The following is an 18,353-nucleotide window of genomic DNA, read 5'->3' as shown; positions in this document are numbered from 1 at the left end:
GAAGGAAAGAGGCGAAAGGTTTAGCACCGGGATGGTTTTGTAAGAACAGAGGGTGATGTGGGTGACCAGCCATCCCAGTGTGTCTGGGATTAAGTTTTCCTGAGTGCAGAGCTGTCACTGAGACTGGACCAGCAAGGCGTTAGCAGCCATATGTCTATTCATTGCCAGGTGCCTCATGTTCTTTCCCCTGAAATCTCAGATCCTGTTATGAGCTTTCATAAGTATATCAGCAAATGTTATGTAACTCCCCCAAGTGCAGGCATAGCTTGTTTTGTTGGGCTTCACTTCACTGTGCTTCTTGCATGTGGTGTGTTTCACAGATTGAAGGACTGTGGCACTCCTTCATTGAGCAAGTCTACTGGTGCCATTTTTCCAACAGCATTTGCTCGCTTTGTGTCTTTGGGTCACATGTTGGTAATGCTCACAATATTTCAACCTTTTTCATTATTACTATGTTTGTTATGGTGATCAGTGATCTTTGATGTTACTGTTGTGATTGTTCTGGTATTTTTTTTTAGCAATAAAGTGATTTTAAATAAAAAAAATCTCCTTTAATTTAATAAAATATAAATGAAAAGAGTGGCAATAAATACTTCTAAAATACATAGACTTCTCCCTATCTTATATGTATGTATTTATGTGTGTGAATGTGTATATATATATATATTTAATGTATCTGAGAACAGAATATAAGTAATAGACTTTTTCCCTTAGTTCAGTTCAGTCACTCAGTCATATCTGACTCTTTGTGACCCCCAGGGCATATGGTTCATGTGGAGATGAATTTGTACATGTTTTTATTTTTACTGTGGTACCAACACTATTTTTTCAATAAAACAATATATACCTTAAATTGTTTTTTAGTACTTAAGAAATGATAAAAAGAGTGAAGGTGTTCCCATGAACCAAGAACAAAATGAAATAAATTAAAAGTAATTATGTGTGGATATTAACAAGTTCAGACTCATTCACTTCTGAGAAGAAAATATTATTACTAGCCATTAAATGAAGATTTTAGAGAATAGGAGGCATAAAATATTCCATTTACAAAACTTTTTCTAAAAAAGTTGTGTTTTCTCCTATATTCCTTAAGTTAGGATCTAGAAACCTACCTGAGATGAGCAGGGCTTGAATAGCTGAACAACAACCAGGGTGTGTTAGTCACTCAGTTGTGTCCAGCTCTTTGTGACCCCGTGTGACCCTCTCTGGCTCCTCTGTCCATGGACTTCTCCAAGCAAGAATACTGGAGTGGGTTGCTCTTCCCTTCTCCCAGGGATCTTCCCCATCCAGGGATCACACCTCGGTCTCTTGTACTGCAAGCGGGCGCTTTACCACCTGAGCCACCAGGGAAGACCCACAGGCAGGTGGCCTTTTATTTTACCAGGTACATTAGGTCTTAAATCCCAGTGCTACTGCCCTTAGGCTTTGATGTTATATAAACACTCCATTAATTATATTTCTGTTTCTCTATATTCCCTTGAGGATTCAAAACAGCTTAGCACCAGCTGAGCCTTTGTGCTTCACTGTTGTTACCAAATCGCTCTGTGTTAGGAAGAAAACTGCAAATTTTAGGACTGCCTAACAGTTACCCTGAAACCATCTCCTCCTTCTCTCATAAAACAGGAAACCTAAGGAAACTCAAAAAAGGTCCCTCCCTCCATCACTTCTAACTTCTTTGCATTTTTCATTGTTTTTGAAACATTCTCTTTCATACCTCATTTAGGAGTATTACTACATTCCTACTGTATTTTCTTTTATATTGAAATATAATACTCATATCACATACACCATAAAATTCACCCTTTTAAAGTAGATAGGTTTTTTGTAAGTTTTATTGTGTTTTCAAGGCTTTTCAGTCATCACTACTATCTACCTCCAGGACACTTTCATCAGTTCAGTAAAAAGCCCACACCTATTAGCTCTCATTCCCTATGCCTGCTGACCCCAGCCCTGGCAACCACTAATCTATATTCTGACTCTGAGCAGTTTCTTAGTCTTGCATATAAACAGAATTATGCAATATGTGTTGTATTTTTTCTTCTCTCATGCTTCTTTTCTTCAGTGAAATATTATCAAGGCTCATCCATGTTGTTCATGTGTCAGAATCAGAATTCTGTTTCATTGTAGGGCACAATTGCCGGGGTCCAGCCCCGGTGGATCCAGGGAATTCGAAGGGTGGACGGCGTCGGCGTGGAAAGACTTGTTTATTTATTAATCAAAGATTAGATTAAGAAACTATAGTGTAGTAAGAAGATTAAGTGGAGGAAGAGGGCTGAATAGCTTGGTTTACTCAGAAGGCCAATAAAATTCCAGACAAGGAATTGCACCATCTACGTTGGGCCACCGGCGCCCACTTGAATATCTAAGGTTGCCTCGCCTTAAGCTCCCTTTCTCGCGGGTCTTAACAGCCGGGGCAAGTAAGTAGACCTGGCGAGCCTCCACGCTCCAGGTGGAGATTCAGCCTGAAGTTAAAGTAAAGAGCAGAGAGAGGGAAAGAGAGAGAGAAAGAAAGAGAGAGAGAGAGAGACACGGGGGAGCCAGAGCCCCAAGAAACCAGGCCGGGAGACTAGTTAGAGAAGCTGGTCCAAGAAGCTGGCCCCCGGCCCCAGAAGCTGGCCCCATCCTTTATTGTTCAGAAGGCCTTTTATACTTTTGATAAAACACAGAGATCAATGGGTAACACAAGATTATGTAGCGTTCGCAGCTCAGGCTCTTTCTATACATCATTTGGTATACAAAAGGTCTCAGGTGATTTACATTATCTTCTGGCCAAGAGGCTTGTTAACACTTTTTGGCTCTCTTCCTTAATGAATGTTAATCTTGTTTCCCCTGAAGTGTTTTTCTTTAATCTACATCTCCTTAAAGCATTAACATTAAAGTTACATCTCTATAGAACAAAGGTGCAGTGGGATATAACAAAGAAGGTACTTAACTCAAAGATCTAATGTTGCTAACACAAGGTCTACTACTTGTTTTTCTAACTATATCTACAACTAAAGGATGTGAAAATTTGGCAGCAAATATTGACTCAACAAATGAAACCTTTAATCAGTCCTATTCTAAAGATTTTGACTCCTCGGAAGCTCCTACATTCCTAGGATGTTTTAATCTTCCTGTGCCTCCTGCAGTCAGGAGGCCTCAAACAATCACATGCGCAGCTGTAGGAGTCCTGCAGGCAGGCTAGAAAGCCATCAGAGGAGTATTTGGATTGAAACACTCTTTCAAATGCAGAAGACTAAAGCCCTGAATTGACTTTTTCCAGAAAATGTCAGAAGAGTGGAAAAGCAGAGCACAAAAGCCGGCAGATTTTTGTTGGGGTACATGCTTAGGAATTTCCAGAGGGGTCCCTGAAGTCTGAGCACGCCTTGCGTATGTCAGCTTCCTTCCTCATGACCTTGTCACGGGCGGGATTCCTCACACTGGCTCCCGGCACACAATAATATTTCCTTTTATGGATATTGCACACTTATCGACCCATTGTTCAGTTGGATAAATGTTGGGTTGTTTCTACTCTTTGTCATGGATAATGATGCTATGTTATTCTTGTCAATGCTACCTTTCAAGGCAGCCATCATCACCAAACATTATCTTGCTCCTATCTTCCAACCACATACCAAAGGATATTGCATAGATTTTATGTCTCCCTCACATTCTCTAAACTATGCACTGTTTTTCTGAGTTATGTTGATTTGTTCTTGTAAGAACCTCTGCTAAATTTAAGACCTCGTAAATTAGAGCACTGATTATTTTGTATTTTCTAAGCTGAATGGCACAAGGATTTGAAAAGGTAGTACTTTCTAAAGATTTGCCATTAAGTATTTATGACTATAAGGGTAGAAAACAATGTGCTGTGCTCAGTTGCTTGACCATGTGCATCTCATTGCAACCCCCTGGACCATAATCAGCCAGGATCCTCTGTCCATGGAATTTTCCCAGCAAGAATACTGATACTCCTCCAGTCTATCTTCCCAACCCAAGGATGGAACCTGTGTCTCCTGCATCTCCAGCACTGGCTGGCAGATTCTTTATCACTGAGCCACCTGCGAAAAAAATGTAAAAAATACTAGTATACCTGCTTTGAAAATTTTCCTACAGATATAGCTCAATTGTACAAAGCAAGGTCTTAGTGACCTGGATAACCACGATGGTGTGGACACAAACTTAAAGCCAGACATCCTAGAGTGCGAAGCCAAGTGGGCCTTGGAAAGCAGTACTATGAACAAAGCTAGTGGAGGTGATGGAATTATAGCTGAGCTATTTCACATCTTAAAAAGATGCTGTTAAAGTGCTGCTTTCAATATGCCAGCAAACTTGGAAAACTCACAAGACTGGAAAAGGTCAGATTTCATTCCAATGTGAAAGAAGAGCAATGGCAAAGAATGCTCAGACTACCATGCAATTGTGCTCATTACACATGCTTGCAAGGAAATGCTCAAAATCCTTCAAGCTAGGCTTGAACAGACATGAGCTAAGAGCTTCCAGATGTACAAGCTGGCTTTAGAAAGGGCAGAGGAACCAGAGATCAAATTGCCAACATCAGTTATTCCAGAAAAAAAAAATTTACTTCTGCTTCATTGACTGTGCAAAAGCCTTTGACTGTGTGGATCACAAAGAACTGTGGAAAATTCTTAAAGAGATGCAAATACCAGACCACATTACCTGCCTCCGGATAAACCTGTATGCAGTCAAGAAACAACAGTCAGAACTGGACTTACATCAATGTTGTATATTGTCACCATGTTTATTTAGCTTGTATATGCAGAGTACATCATGCAAAATTCCAGATAGGATGAAGCCCAATCTGGAATCAAGATTGCCTTAAGAAATATCAACAACCTCAGATACGCAGATGATACTACTCTAATGGGAGAAATGAAGAAGAACTAAAGAGTCTCTTGATGAAGATGAAAGAAGAGAGTGAAAATGATGTCTTAAAACTCAACATTCAAAAAACAAAGATTACAGCATCTGGTCCCATCACTTCATGGCAAAGAGATGGGGAAAAAGTGGAAGCAATGATAGATTTTATTTTCTTGGGTTCCAAAATCCCTATGGACATTGAAATTAAAAGATGCTTGCTCCTTGGAAGGAAAGGTATGACAAACCTAGAGAGTGTATTAAAAAGCAGAGATACCACTTTGCTGACAAAGACCCAAACAGCTAAAGCTATGGTTTTCCCAGTAGTCATGTAAGGTTGCGAGAGTAGGACCATAAAGAATGCTGAGGGCTGAAGAATGGATGCTTTCAAATTGTGGTGCTGGAGAAGACTCTTGAGAGTCCGTTAGGAGCAAAGGAGTCAATCCTGAAACATATCAACTCTGAATATTCATTGCAAAGACTGATGCTGATGCTGAAGCTCCAATATTTTGGCCATCTGTTATGAAGAGCCAAGTCACTGGAAAAGACCTTGATGCTGGGAAAGATTGAGGGCAGGAGGAGAAGGGGGTTACAGTGTATGAGATTGTTGGATGGCATCATTGACTCACTGGACATGAGTTTAAGCAAACTCCGAGAGATACTGGAGGATAGGAGAGCCTGGCATGCTACAGCTCATGGGGTCACAAAGAGTCCAACATGACTTGGCAACTGAAAAATAATAACAGTATTGGGAAGTGAGGAAAATGTTTGAAAATCATGTATGTATATATCCGACAAAGGACTTGATTCCAAACTTTATGAAAATCTCTCATAAATAATACAAATCAAATTAGTACAATTTATACAAAGGATTGGCTAGATAATCTCACCAAGAAGATGTATAAATAGCAAGGTCATGTATAACAGTTTGCTCAGCATCTTTACTTGTTAGGGACATGACAATAACGTAAATTATGATCATGCCTAATTTTCTGTTTTATCTGAACTTTCATTTGGTATTTAACAGGAACAAAGATTATATTTTTATTTGTTTGGGTTACATTTCTATTGTTTGTTTCCTGCTTTGTGTGTGTGTGTGTAAACCTAAGAAACTCATCAAGCTAAATTTAGTATCATTAGCACATTTTTAATTTGGGATGAAAGGTGTATAGGGACAATTGTTGATTCACTTTTAATGTGTTGCCATTCTCGGTGTGATCACCCAATACTCAGACATAGCTGAGTCCCTTCACTGTTCACCTGAAACTACCACAGCATTGTTAAACGGCTGTACCCCGATACAAAACAAAAAGATTAAAAAATAAAAGGACTATGACTTATGAAAAAAATCAAATATCTAATGTATTACTGTGGAGATATTGTTGAGACAATGCTCAAACCACATGGCTAATTGCTAATAATTTTCCACTGGTTAAAATCAAGAAATTGATGCATTTATGTCACAAAAGAATTTCAGTGTCATTATTAACCTCTCTGGCACATATTTGCTGAATGTAGAATTGTCCTTGATTACCTAATTCTATTTCTATCCAAATTAATTTTCCCTCAGGTACTTCCTGATCTTCTGGGATTCAAAAATCCCTTGAGTTGCATTTTATTCCCCCAGAACCTGACTTTAGCTTTGTAACAGCTCCTCAAAACCATGTAGACTATTGTGGCTTCAATCTGGTCCCACCTAGCCACTTAAAACTGAGTTTGGATAGCTACATTACAATTGTAAGTTGGATAAACTAAAGTATTTCCCAAAGGGATCTATGTCTCATTACAAATGGAGACCTGAAATAATTGGAAAACATGTCTTAAGGAGAAAATATATTCCTCTGGTACAAACAAGTGAGAGAAAAGCAATCTATACTTAGGGTTTCTCTAGTGCCCCTGGTGACAGTGCAATTGTGTGTAGGTAGATGTCTACCCAGAAGGTCACCTTTTCAGGACACGGTTGTATGTTCCTCACACTTGGAGTATTGAGATGCAGAGTTCACTGCATGATCAGGCACCAAAGTTCATCATGTCCCACTGTTGTGGGAGTAAGACTAGGAGAACCTGTGAACGGATACAGACTGCTGTTCTGTAAACAGAGCAATGCTCTAGTAGCATAAAGGTTAATTATGCTCTGAGATAATCTACAAAATAATGCACCACATCATTTTCACAAATATATCAACACTTATTTGCACAAGAAACTGTTAGATAAAAAAAATTAAAAGTTAACAACCTGCAGTGAGCATATTTTGTTTATGGAAATTTTCTTTTTAGAGTATGATACACATAAAGAAAACATTCTTCTATAAAAGTATACTACAAGAAAATTTTCAATAATGAAAAGATGCTAATCCCAGAACACCAACGATAAAACATGCCTAGTGTCTCAGAAACTGTCATCCCACATCTGTCACAAATTGATGTCCAATACAGTACTTTGTGTTTCCCTGATGGCTCAGTGGTAAAGAATCTGCCTGCAATGCAGGAGACACGGGTTCTATCCCTGGGTCAGGAAGATCACCTGAGAAGAGGAAATGGCAACAAACTCCAGTATTCTTGTCTAAGAAATCCCATGAAGAGAGGAGCCTTGTGGATCTATGGGGTGGCAAAAGAGTCAGACAAGACTTAGCAACTAAACTACCACCACCACCACAATAATTTAGTTTTAATATCTTGAGTTATATAGTAGTATAATCATAGGTTTTATATTTTCATTTCTGACTTCTTCCACTCAATATTTTTTTTATGAAATTTCTCTAGACTTTTGTGTCTCAAGGCAGTTCATTCATCCTCATTGTTGTGTAGTCTTCCTAGGTATAAACTTACCATATAGTAATTTATTTAATCAAGAGCAGGCATCAGTATACTTGACCCATAAGTTTTCATTGGAACTGAGCATACCATTTATTTATATGCTATTCATGGTTGCTTTCATGATTCAGAGAAAACCTGAGGGTTGTGACGAAGTTTATGAACTCTGACCTCTAAAATGTACATTATTTAACACTACTGAAAAGTTTGTTAGGTCTTTAATGTGTTGAAGAAAATTGAGTTTAAGAAGAAAAGCTGAAGAAAATTTTAGTTCTATATTATCATAAATAAATTAGTGAAGAATAGTTTGTGTACATCTTTTGGTTAGCATAGTCAGTTATTTTGGGCAACATTTAAAGAGTTGCATTTTTTGAGTTGTATGACACGTACACGTACAGCTATATTAGACCCCCCTTAGAGTTTTGCAAGACTTCCCTGGTGGCTCAGATGATAAAGCGTCTGTCTACAATGTGAGAGACCTGGGTTCAATCCCTGGGTTGGGAAGATTCCCTGGAGAAGGAAATGGCAACGCACTCCAGTACTCTTGTCTTGAAAATCCCATGGACAGAGGATCTTGGTGCAGGCTACTATCCATGGGGTCGCAAAGAGTCAGGCATGACTGAGTGACTTCAGTTTTACAAAGTGTAGCAACAATTTTTATTCTACTGTTAATGTGTCAAAGTCACGGTTGTTCCACATCTTCACCAAGAGTTTCTAATTCAAATATTTGCATCTTGCAATCTTTTAGGTTGATTAATTTGATCAATTTGATCAAACCAGTCAATCCTAAGGAAATCAACCCTGGATATTTATTGGAAGGACTGGTGCTGAAAACAGAGCTCCAATACTTTGACCACCAGATGTGAAGGGCTGACTCATTGGAAAAGATCCTGATGGTGGGAAAGGTTGAGGGCAGGAGGAGAAGGGGGTGACAGAGGATGAGATGGTTGGATGGCATCACTGTCTCAGTGGACATGAGCTTGAGCAAACTCTGGGAGATCGTGAAAGACAGGGAAACCTGGTGCTACAGTTCATGGGGTCACAGATAATTGGACGATTTAGTGACTGAACAATGAAGAAAATCTTTAGATGGATCATAATACTGTGTTTATTTACTGTTATCTTTTCATTTGTTTTACTTACTGGAGTGCTGGGGTCCAGCCCCGGTGGATCCAGGGAATTTGAAGTGGGGACGGCGTTGGCGTGGAAAGACTTATTTGATTATTGATATAAGATTAGATTAAGAAGCAATAGTATAGTAGGAAAATTAAGTGGAGAAAGAGGGCTGAATAACTTGGATTTCGTGGAAGACCAATAAAATTCCAGACAAGGAATTTGCACCATCTACCTTGGGCCACCGGCACTCGCTTGAATATCTAAGGGTGCCTCGCCTTAAGCTCCCTTTTGCGTGGGTCTTAACAGCCAGGGCAAATAAGTAGACTTGGTGAGCCTCCGCACCCCAGATGGGAATTCAGCCTGAAATTAAAGTAAAGAGGAGAGGGAGGGAAAGGGAGAAAAGGAGAGAGAGAGAGAGAGACACTGGGGAAACCAGTCCAGCGACTGGTTCCGTCCTCTATTGTTCAGAAGGCCTTTTATACTTTTGATAAAACATGGAGATCAATGGGTAACACAAAGTTATGCAGTGTTAGCAGTCCAGACTCTTATCAAAACCAGGCTTTTCTCTCTGCATACCTAGTTGTATACACAAGTCTTAGGTAATTTACATCATCTTCCAGCCAAAAGGGCCTATTAACATTTTACAGCCTTTTTTCTGATAAGGGTTTGTCAACCAGAAGACTTATTTGTGTTGATCTTCCCAAAGTCTGGTGCCATTCTCAGAAAGCACTAAATAAAGTTACATTCTTACATAGCAAGGACACAAGAGGAGTGCAGTGATATATAACAAAGAGTAAAGTAATTAACTCAAAAGTCTAGTGTCTACTATAGTAGTCTATCAAAACTACTATATATCTTTTCCATATCCCGTTTACATTGATTAACATCCTCCCAGGTGCCTAAAAGATAAAGAATATGGAGGCCTGGCGGCAATCATTGAGTCAACAGTGAAAACCTGTCACCAATATGATTTTTAACTCTTTAGAAAAGGCTCTGTATCTTTAAGATGCTTTGAAGCTTTGTGCCTCTCTTGGTTGGGGGCTGCAAGCAATTCACAAGCTGTAAGAGGTCAGGGAACCTGTTAGGCAAGCTAGAGAGCAATCAGAGGAGGTTTAACTGAAACATCCCTTTCAAATGCAGAAGACTAAAGCCCTGAATTGACTTTTGTCCAGAGAATATCAGAAGAGTGGAAAAGCAGAGTACAAAGGCTGGCAGATTTTTGGTTTGGGGGGTACATGCTCAGGAAATGCCAGGGGAACTCCTGAAGTCTGATCACAACCTTGAGTATGTCAGCTTCCTTCCTCATGACCTTGTCACAGGTGAGATTCCTCACACTGGCTTCCGGCACTGAAGGGCTACTAAATTTGGATATCCACTTCTGTGAGGAGTCTATATGATTCTGAATTTGAATAACAAGCCACACCAAAGAGCCATGATTAAAAGCTTATGGCTTCCTGAAACTCATTCTATCCCCAAAGCTTCATGTCATCATTATTGCAGGTTAATACAGCCTAGATTAATAGTATAATTTTTTCCCTTGAAATTAAATGACTTTTTAAAAACATTTTCCAAATTTCTAGTACTTTTCAATAGTAGGCATGGATTGAAACACCAGCAGAGTCATAATTTATAGACAAAGAGTGTATCAGCTGGAGAGAACATTACAGGTAATCTAGTTGAAGTCTTGTTTTACACAGGGGGCTCAGAGGCATTGAAAAGAAGTTTTGCTTTAGAGTTGCACTGCTACCTGAATCATAGCACATTTCTAGAGAGAGATATCTAGGGACATTAAATGTTGCTGCCTCTGTATTTAACACAGAACTTTGTACTTATTGAATTGCTGAACACTCATACTGCTCTATTTTCACAAATATAGTTATACAGCCAGTGACCCACATGTATCTCTCTATTTTCTGCATTGGACATATGCTCAAATCTATCATTGTTGCATCATATTTGTACTTAAGTGTTTCAGTGACAGATGCTTCCTTGATGGCTCAACACTTACAGAATCTACCTGCGATTCAGGAGACATAGGAGTTGTGGGTTTGATCCCTGGGTCTGGAAGATGTCCTGGAGAAGGAAATGGCAACTCACTGCAGTATTCTTGCCTGAGAATTCCATGGACAGAGGAGCCTGGCAGGTTCCATGGGGCTGCAAAGAGTCAGACATGACTGAGCAACTAAGCACACACACACATTTCAGTTGCAAAGATGAAGGGGTCAAACTACAGGAACTTGACTATAGTATTAGTCTACCAGTGGGGTTCCCAGGTGCACAGAGGTAAAGAATATGCCTGTCAATGCAGGAGACACAGGAGACACAGGTTCAACTCCTAGGCAGGGAAAATCCCCGGGAGGAAGAAATGGCAACCCACTCCAGTAGTCTTAGCAGGAAAGTTCTGTGAACAGATGGGCCTGGCAGGGTACAGTTCATGGTGCCACAAGAGTTGGACACAACTGAGGGACTGAGTACACAAACACAAATTAGCCTACTACACACTGTCATTGATAACACTGCAGTTGTACGGTGACACTTTTTATTAGTCATTGGTGGATATATGAGATGGAAGTGATGTAAGAAGGGGAGTGAAGTGATGAGATTGAAGCAGATAGGCTAGAACACATCAATGTCTTTAGTGCAGATTTCTTATTTTGTAAAATCTCAAGATAGAAGAGTTATTATACATTCTTAAACTTTTTTTTTAATTTTAGATTTTGATTCCTAAAATAATTTTCCCATAATTGGTTATTCAACCATGCAAGGAGAAGGCAATGGCAACCCACTCCAATACTCTTGCTTGGAGAATCCCAGGGATGGAGGGGCCTGGTGGGCTGCCATCTATGGGGTCGCACAGAGTCGGACACAACTGAAGCGACTTAGCAGCAGCAGCAGCAGCAGCAACCATGCAAATTCTGGGAGAGGCAGAATCAGTCAGGCAGTTCCATTTTTGGCCTTCCATTTAATGGGCTTGTTTTTTTTTTTATATATATATACCACACAAGTATATCTAATAAAATGAGCCAATTTTAGGTGAAATTAGTCTTTAGATACTATAATAAATTTCCATTATATAGATGAAAGTTGGTTATTCATGGCAATCTATTGAAAAAAGCAGTCTATTCTGCTTGGAATTTAATATATTTCAAAGTTTTTCTGCCATATTTCTGCTCATAAGCAGCAATTCCAAAAGAGTTAGCATGAATTGATAAAATACGTTAGAGATAGACTTTTGAAGCTTTTCTCTAAAACAAGAATTTTCTGGAGGTTTTTAATCTACCATGAGATCTTTGCCTAGAATGCCATAATCTCTAACAAAGGCCTCCCTGAGTATCAGAGGCATTTCTTAGACTTTACTTATATCTAGAATATTTTCACACAGGAAATTGTATAGGGCAGTGTGAACACCTAAAACCTCAGTGGCATTTAGCTTTTTCATTTTAACAGGTAATTAAGAATGTCTTTCAGTCTTGCAAGGTTTTTCAAATACATGACCATATCCACACTTTCTCAACAAATAGATTTAGCTTTAGCCTTCAAGAAACAAAAACAAAAACAGATGAAATAGTCAAATATCAAGAGCCTATAGCTCTTTGTACCTGTATGTGTGTGTGCTCAGTCATGTCCTACGCTTTATGACCCCATGAACTGTAGTCTGCCAGAATCCTCTCTCCACGGAATTTTCCAGGTAAGAATACTGGAGTAGGTTGCTGTTTCCTCCTCCAGGGGATCTCCCGACCCAGGGATTGAACTTGCATCTCTTGCACTGGCAGGTAGATTCTTGGCCATTGTACCACCTAGTATAATTAATATGCACGTCTTCATCGTGCCATTATTTTAGTATCCACACGGTGTGACGGACCTTCCCCTAAATCTGTTGTGTATGCAATGCATATACTGCAATATATGTATATATTTATACTATTCCTCTGGTCATTTTTTATTAGGTGTTTGTTTATTTTCCTTTTGTGACCCAGACAACATGGAGTGTTTTGGATAACAGTATGGCATGCTCAGTCCTTCAACAAAGAATGCTCACACATAGGATGAAATAAAATAACACTTAAATAGATGACTGTTCATCACAAAAAGACAGAGACGTTAAAACAGGCATGAGAAGAGGAAACAAGGGAAGGAAATTATCATGGAGAAAGTGATGAAATTGATAGTTGATAAATATTTTTTAAAAAACCAAAAACTAAGTTGATGGCATCCAGCCCCATTACTGCCTGGTGAACAGAAGGGGAAAATGTGGACGCGGTGACAGATTTCCTCTTCTTGGGCAAATCACTGTGGAGGGCGGCTGCAGCCGTGATAGCAGAAGGCAACTGCTTCTTGGCAGGAAAGCACTGACAAATCCAGACAGTGTGTTGAAAAGCAGAGACATTACTCTGCCGACAAAGGTCCATATGGTCAAGTATATGGTCTTCCCAGTGGTCACATATGGTTGTGGGAGCTGGACCATAAAGAAAGCAGAGTGACAAAGAATTTAAGCCCTGGAACTGTGGTGCTGGAGAAGACTCCTGAAGGTCCCTTGGACAGCAAGGAGACCAAACCTGTCAATCTTAAGTGAGATCAACCCTGAATATTCACTAGAAGGACTGATGCTGAAGCTGAAGCTCCAATATTTTGATCATCTGATGCAAACAGATCACTCATTGGAAAAATCCCTGATGCTGGGAAAGATTGAGAGCAGAAGGAAAAGAGGGCATCAGAGGATGAGATGGCTGGATGGCATCACCCATGCAATGAATGTGAACTTATGCAAACTCTGGGAGATGGCCAGGGACAGGGAGGCCCGGTGTGCTACAGACCATGGGGTTGCAAAGAGTCGGACATGACTGAGCAACTGGACAACAACAAAGACAGCATGGTGATGCACGAAACTAATGTCCTGTCCATTGGTCTTTATATCAATACTACTGTCCTGTCCATCAGTCCTTATAATGAAACTACTGTCCTGTCCATCGGTCTTTATACCAATACTACTGTTCTGTCCATTGGTCTTTATAACAAAACTACTGTCCTGTCCATTGGTCTTTATATCGATACTACTGTCCTGTCCATCAGTCCTTATAACGAAACTACTGTCCTGTCCATCAGTTCTATAATGAAACTACTGTCCTGTCCATTGGTCCTTATAATGAAACTACTGTCCTGTCCATTGGTCCTTATACCAATACTACTGTCCTGTCCATCGGTTCTTATAATGAAACTACTGTCCTGTCCATCTGTTTTTATACCGATACTACTGTTCTATCCATCGGTCTTGATACTACTGTCCTGTCCATCTGTCTTTATACTGATACTACTGTCCTCTCCATTGGTCTTGATACTACTGTCCTGTCCCTTGGTCTTTATACCGATACTACTGTCCTGTCCATTGGTCCTTATAACGATACTACTCTTCTGTCTATTGGTCCTTATAGCCTTCTTTCCTTCCTTTTATCCAAGCTTTATTGAGTTAAAATTAACAAATAGCACGTATAAGGTATTCAAAATGAAGATCTGATATATGCATGTGTTGTGAAATGGTCACCACCGTATGGTTAGTAAACAGTTTGTTAATTCATAGAGTTAACATTTAGAGTATGTGTATGATAAGGACCATTAAGATCTACTCTCCTGGGAAATTTCAAGTTTATAACATAGAATGATTACCTAGAGTCATCATATACATTAGATCCCCAGAACTTATTCACTAAATAATAGTAAGTTTGGCCATTATTACTCATTTTGCCCACCTTTGAGACTCTGGAAAAAAACACCAGTCTACACTCTAATTCTATAAGTTTGAACTTTTAAGATTCAACGTATATGTGAAGCTATACAGTATTCATCTTTATCTGTTTGCCTATTTTAGTCAGCATAATGCATTTATGGTTCTTCCATATGTGGTAAACAAAGCTTCTTGAATTCTAAAAGACAGTCTTGTCCCTCTCAAGACCCATCTAATTGTCAGATCCTCTGCCCACTATCATTTTATCTCCCAAGTAGAATAATTATTAGATCTAAGCCTGAATATATCTATCAAAAGATACACTAGTTTTAGATTTTATTTTGGATTTTAATCCTCATTTTTTATTTCATAGATTTTGAGATTTCTTAAAAGTTATATACTATTTAATCAATTAATGCTTCTTATTAACATTAGCTTATATTCATTTGTATAGAAAGTACAGTGTATACCATAGAACATAAAGAGACTCAAAGATTTCTCAGGAAATACAATAATTCTTGAGGTAGCCAAAATATTATTCAAATGAAAGAATAAAGCAGAAATATTTGACAAAATTAGAAAATTCTGGAAAGTTTTCAACAAAGGGAAAGTATCATATGCAAACTCTTGATACATGAATCGAAGTAAGCAATATTTCAGAACTAAAATATTTTCTAAAACTTAGACTTTATAACAACAAATTCTCATTTGAACTGTTTAAGACAACTGTTTCTCTTGCCTTGCTCAGTATAAGTTTATATTAAAAAAACCACAACAATGTGCGTGTACTTGTGACTATGAGAGTGTGTGAAATAAAAACCTTTAAAATCACATTTAAAGTTTCCGTTTTTCCAGGGCCTGTTTCACATCCTTGTTCCTTAGGCTGTAAATCAGAGGGTTTAACATGGGAATATGAGGGTGTAAAACAACGAGGACCTTTTGTCTTCATCCAGAGAGTAGGATGAACTCGGCCTGAAATACATGAAGAGCAGAGTTCCCTGGAAAATTGCCACGGCAGTTAGGTGGGAGGTGCAGGTGGAGAAAGCTTTGAACCTCCCTTCAGCAGAGTGGATCTTCAAGACTGCTAGGATGATAAAACAATAAGAGACAAAGACTCCTGAAACGGAGGTCAGTTCAACACAGCCAAAAAAAATGAATAATGCCAATTCATTGACCCGTGTATCAGAGCATGAAACGGAGAGAAGTGGAGGTAAGTCACAAAAAAAGTGGTTAATCACATTTGACCCACAGAAGCATAAGCGGAATGCTAATGTCGTGTGTATCAAAGTATCTGTCATTCCCAACAGGTAAACCCCCGCCATGAGCAGGGAGCACACCCTGCTGGACATGCTGACCGCATAGAGCAAGGGGCTGCTGATGGCCTTGTACCTGTCATAGGCCATCACTGCCAGCAGGAGACACTCACAGTCTATAAAGTTAGAGAAGATCAAAAATTGCAGAGCGCAGCCATAGAAGGAGATTGATCTCTTTTTGGCTAAAAGGTCCACCAGCATCTTGGGGCCAATAGCTGTGGAATAGCAGAGGTCACAGAAGGAGAGGTGGCTGAGGAAAAAGTACATGGGTGTGTGCAGCTGGGGATCCATCCTAATGAGGGTGATCATTCCCAGATTTGCCAGAAGGTAAATGAGATAGACAATAACAAACATGGTAAATAAGATCATCTTGACTCCAGGCTTCTCCGTGATTCCCCACAATATGAACTCAGTGAAGGAGGAGCAGTTTCCTCTTTGGATTCTTCTGTCGTCTGGTCTAAAGTCTTGAGGAAATGATCAAGAAAATGATACACATAAGGGAACCACTTCAGGGTGTTCACAAATATCTGCAGGGGAGAACACAATTTATTTCTGCAATGTTTTTTTTTTTCTTTAACATTCTCAGCCTGATGTGTCTAAGATCAGTGTTTTCTGCACACTATTTTGAAGATGTGATGAGATATCATTTCATCCAAATATCCCTCTTGATACAAGGAAGGTAGTGCTCAGAGGAACTGAAGAGTTCATGACAGCAACCAGTCGATCCCTAAAGGAAATTGGAAGGACCCACTGATGCTGCAGCTGAAGCTCCAATACTTTGGCCACCTGTTGCAAAGAACCAACTCATTAGAAAAATCCTAATGCTGGGAAAGATTGAAGGCAGAAGAAGAGGCAGCAGAAGATGAGATGGTTAGATAGCATCACCAGCTCTATTGACATAGATTTGAACAAACTCCAAGAGACAGTGAGGGACAAGGAAGCCTAGAGTGCTGCAGTCCATGGGGTCACAGAGAGTCAGACATGACTTAGTGACTGGACAACAACGTAGGCAGTGACATACTTCAGCAATTACATCTAGATTTGCACAGGTTTCTCAACTGCCCATCTCAGATACTTTTATTATTATCAGGCTGATAGCAATACCTCTTTAAAGAGTGCCCATTGATCAAGTCATTTTCTGAGTGTGTGCCTCCATGCATGCTCTGTCGCTAAACTCTGTTTGACTCGTTGCATTCTCATAGACTGCAGCCCTCCAGGCTCCCTATCCACGGGATTTTCCAGGCATGATTCTTATCCCGTGGAGAAGGAAGCCTGGTGGGCTGCAGTTTATGAGGTCGCAACGAGTGAGACAGAACGTAGCAACAGAGCATACACTCAGAAAATGACTAAGTCAGTGGGCATTCTTTAAAGAGGTATTGCTATCTACTTGATAATAATAAAAAAGACTCGAGATAGATAGTTTTGAAACTTCTGTCTATTTCTAGGTGTTGTTCCTAACTAAACTACCGCCATAAGCTCTTTAATTTCTCTGAGCACTGTATTCTTTGTATCGAGAAGGATATTTGGATGAATTGACATCTCGTTACATCGCCAAAGCAATGTGAAAAAAACACCGATGCTGGAGACAGCAGGCTGATAGTATATGAATAACCATTTACTATGCTGAAAAAATTCCTTGGATACAAAATTTTATTTTCATTATCATGTTGCACATAAAACATAATTAAAAATATTTATTGCTAGTTTTACAATCTATTAGTACAGCATGCACTGATAGCAATGAAAATAACTGTTATTGATCCTAGTCTTTAGTATTTAGTGAGACATGAAATAAGTAACATTGAAACCTTTCTCTAAATATTCATCACTGCTTTGCCACATGACTTATTACCTACTTACAGAGTTTCTGCTGCCAAAGGAGGAGGCTCTTGAAAAAGAAAAATGCTAAAATGAAGTGAAGACCACAGAATCTAACACCTACTGTTGCATCTCTTTGGATTTTAACGGACTTTTATATTATAAAAATGGAAATAGGTTTAGGGACGCTAAGTGCTTCTGCGATACGTAGGTCTCTCTGTCTAGGATGAATGCATTATGGGTCTGTCATATGTTTGCACGCAGATTGCATATCTCTGATGTAGATAAGAACAGTGAGTGGGTAAGGAATTTTTTCTTTTGATCTTAGCAGCTATGGGGCTTCACATGAAGATGAATATGCACATTTTAATTTTTACATTCACTCATACATTATATTTCAAATAAAAGAGAACAAACTTACCAAGCCCCCTTTAAATTCACCTATATGCTACTCCGATTATAAAAGGAGTAATATCTTTCCTATAAACCAGAATCAAAATAAATTAATTTAATAGTTATATTATAGATATTAACAGCCACAGAATCTGCCAATTCTGAGAAGAAAATATTGTTCCTGAACATTAAGCTACAGAATGTATTCAACTGAGTAAACAGGTATAAAATGTTGTATTTATAAATTGATTTTCCCCCAAATGGGAATGTTTTTATCCTATGTTCTTTAAATCAGGACCTCAAAACCTACCTGACATGAGCTG

At 39.1% G+C, this 18,353-nt stretch overlaps 1 protein-coding gene across 1 annotated transcript; it reads right to left on the bottom strand.

Annotated features, from left to right (window-relative positions):
- Nucleotides 1-15,405: 15,405 nt before the first annotated feature.
- On the bottom strand, nt 15,406-16,188 carry LOC101105777 (olfactory receptor 5W2-like). Its single transcript, XM_042232800.1, has one exon. The coding sequence runs from the start codon at nt 16,186-16,188 to the stop codon at nt 15,406-15,408; it is 783 nt and encodes a 260-aa protein (XP_042088734.1).
- Nucleotides 16,189-18,353: the final 2,165 nt, after the last annotated feature.

The sequence above is a fragment of the Ovis aries genome, chromosome 15, assembly GCF_016772045.2.
Source record: "Ovis aries strain OAR_USU_Benz2616 breed Rambouillet chromosome 15, ARS-UI_Ramb_v3.0, whole genome shotgun sequence".
Classification (NCBI taxonomy): domain Eukaryota; kingdom Metazoa; phylum Chordata; class Mammalia; order Artiodactyla; family Bovidae; genus Ovis; species Ovis aries.
This window is presented reverse-complemented; position numbering and strand designations above follow the sequence as displayed.

Bases quoted from the DNA above. Each gene is read 5' to 3' on its own strand.
- LOC101105777 (XM_042232800.1), bottom strand. From the start codon at position 16,188: ATGATCTTATTTACCATGTTTGTTATTGTCTATCTCATTTACCTTCTG.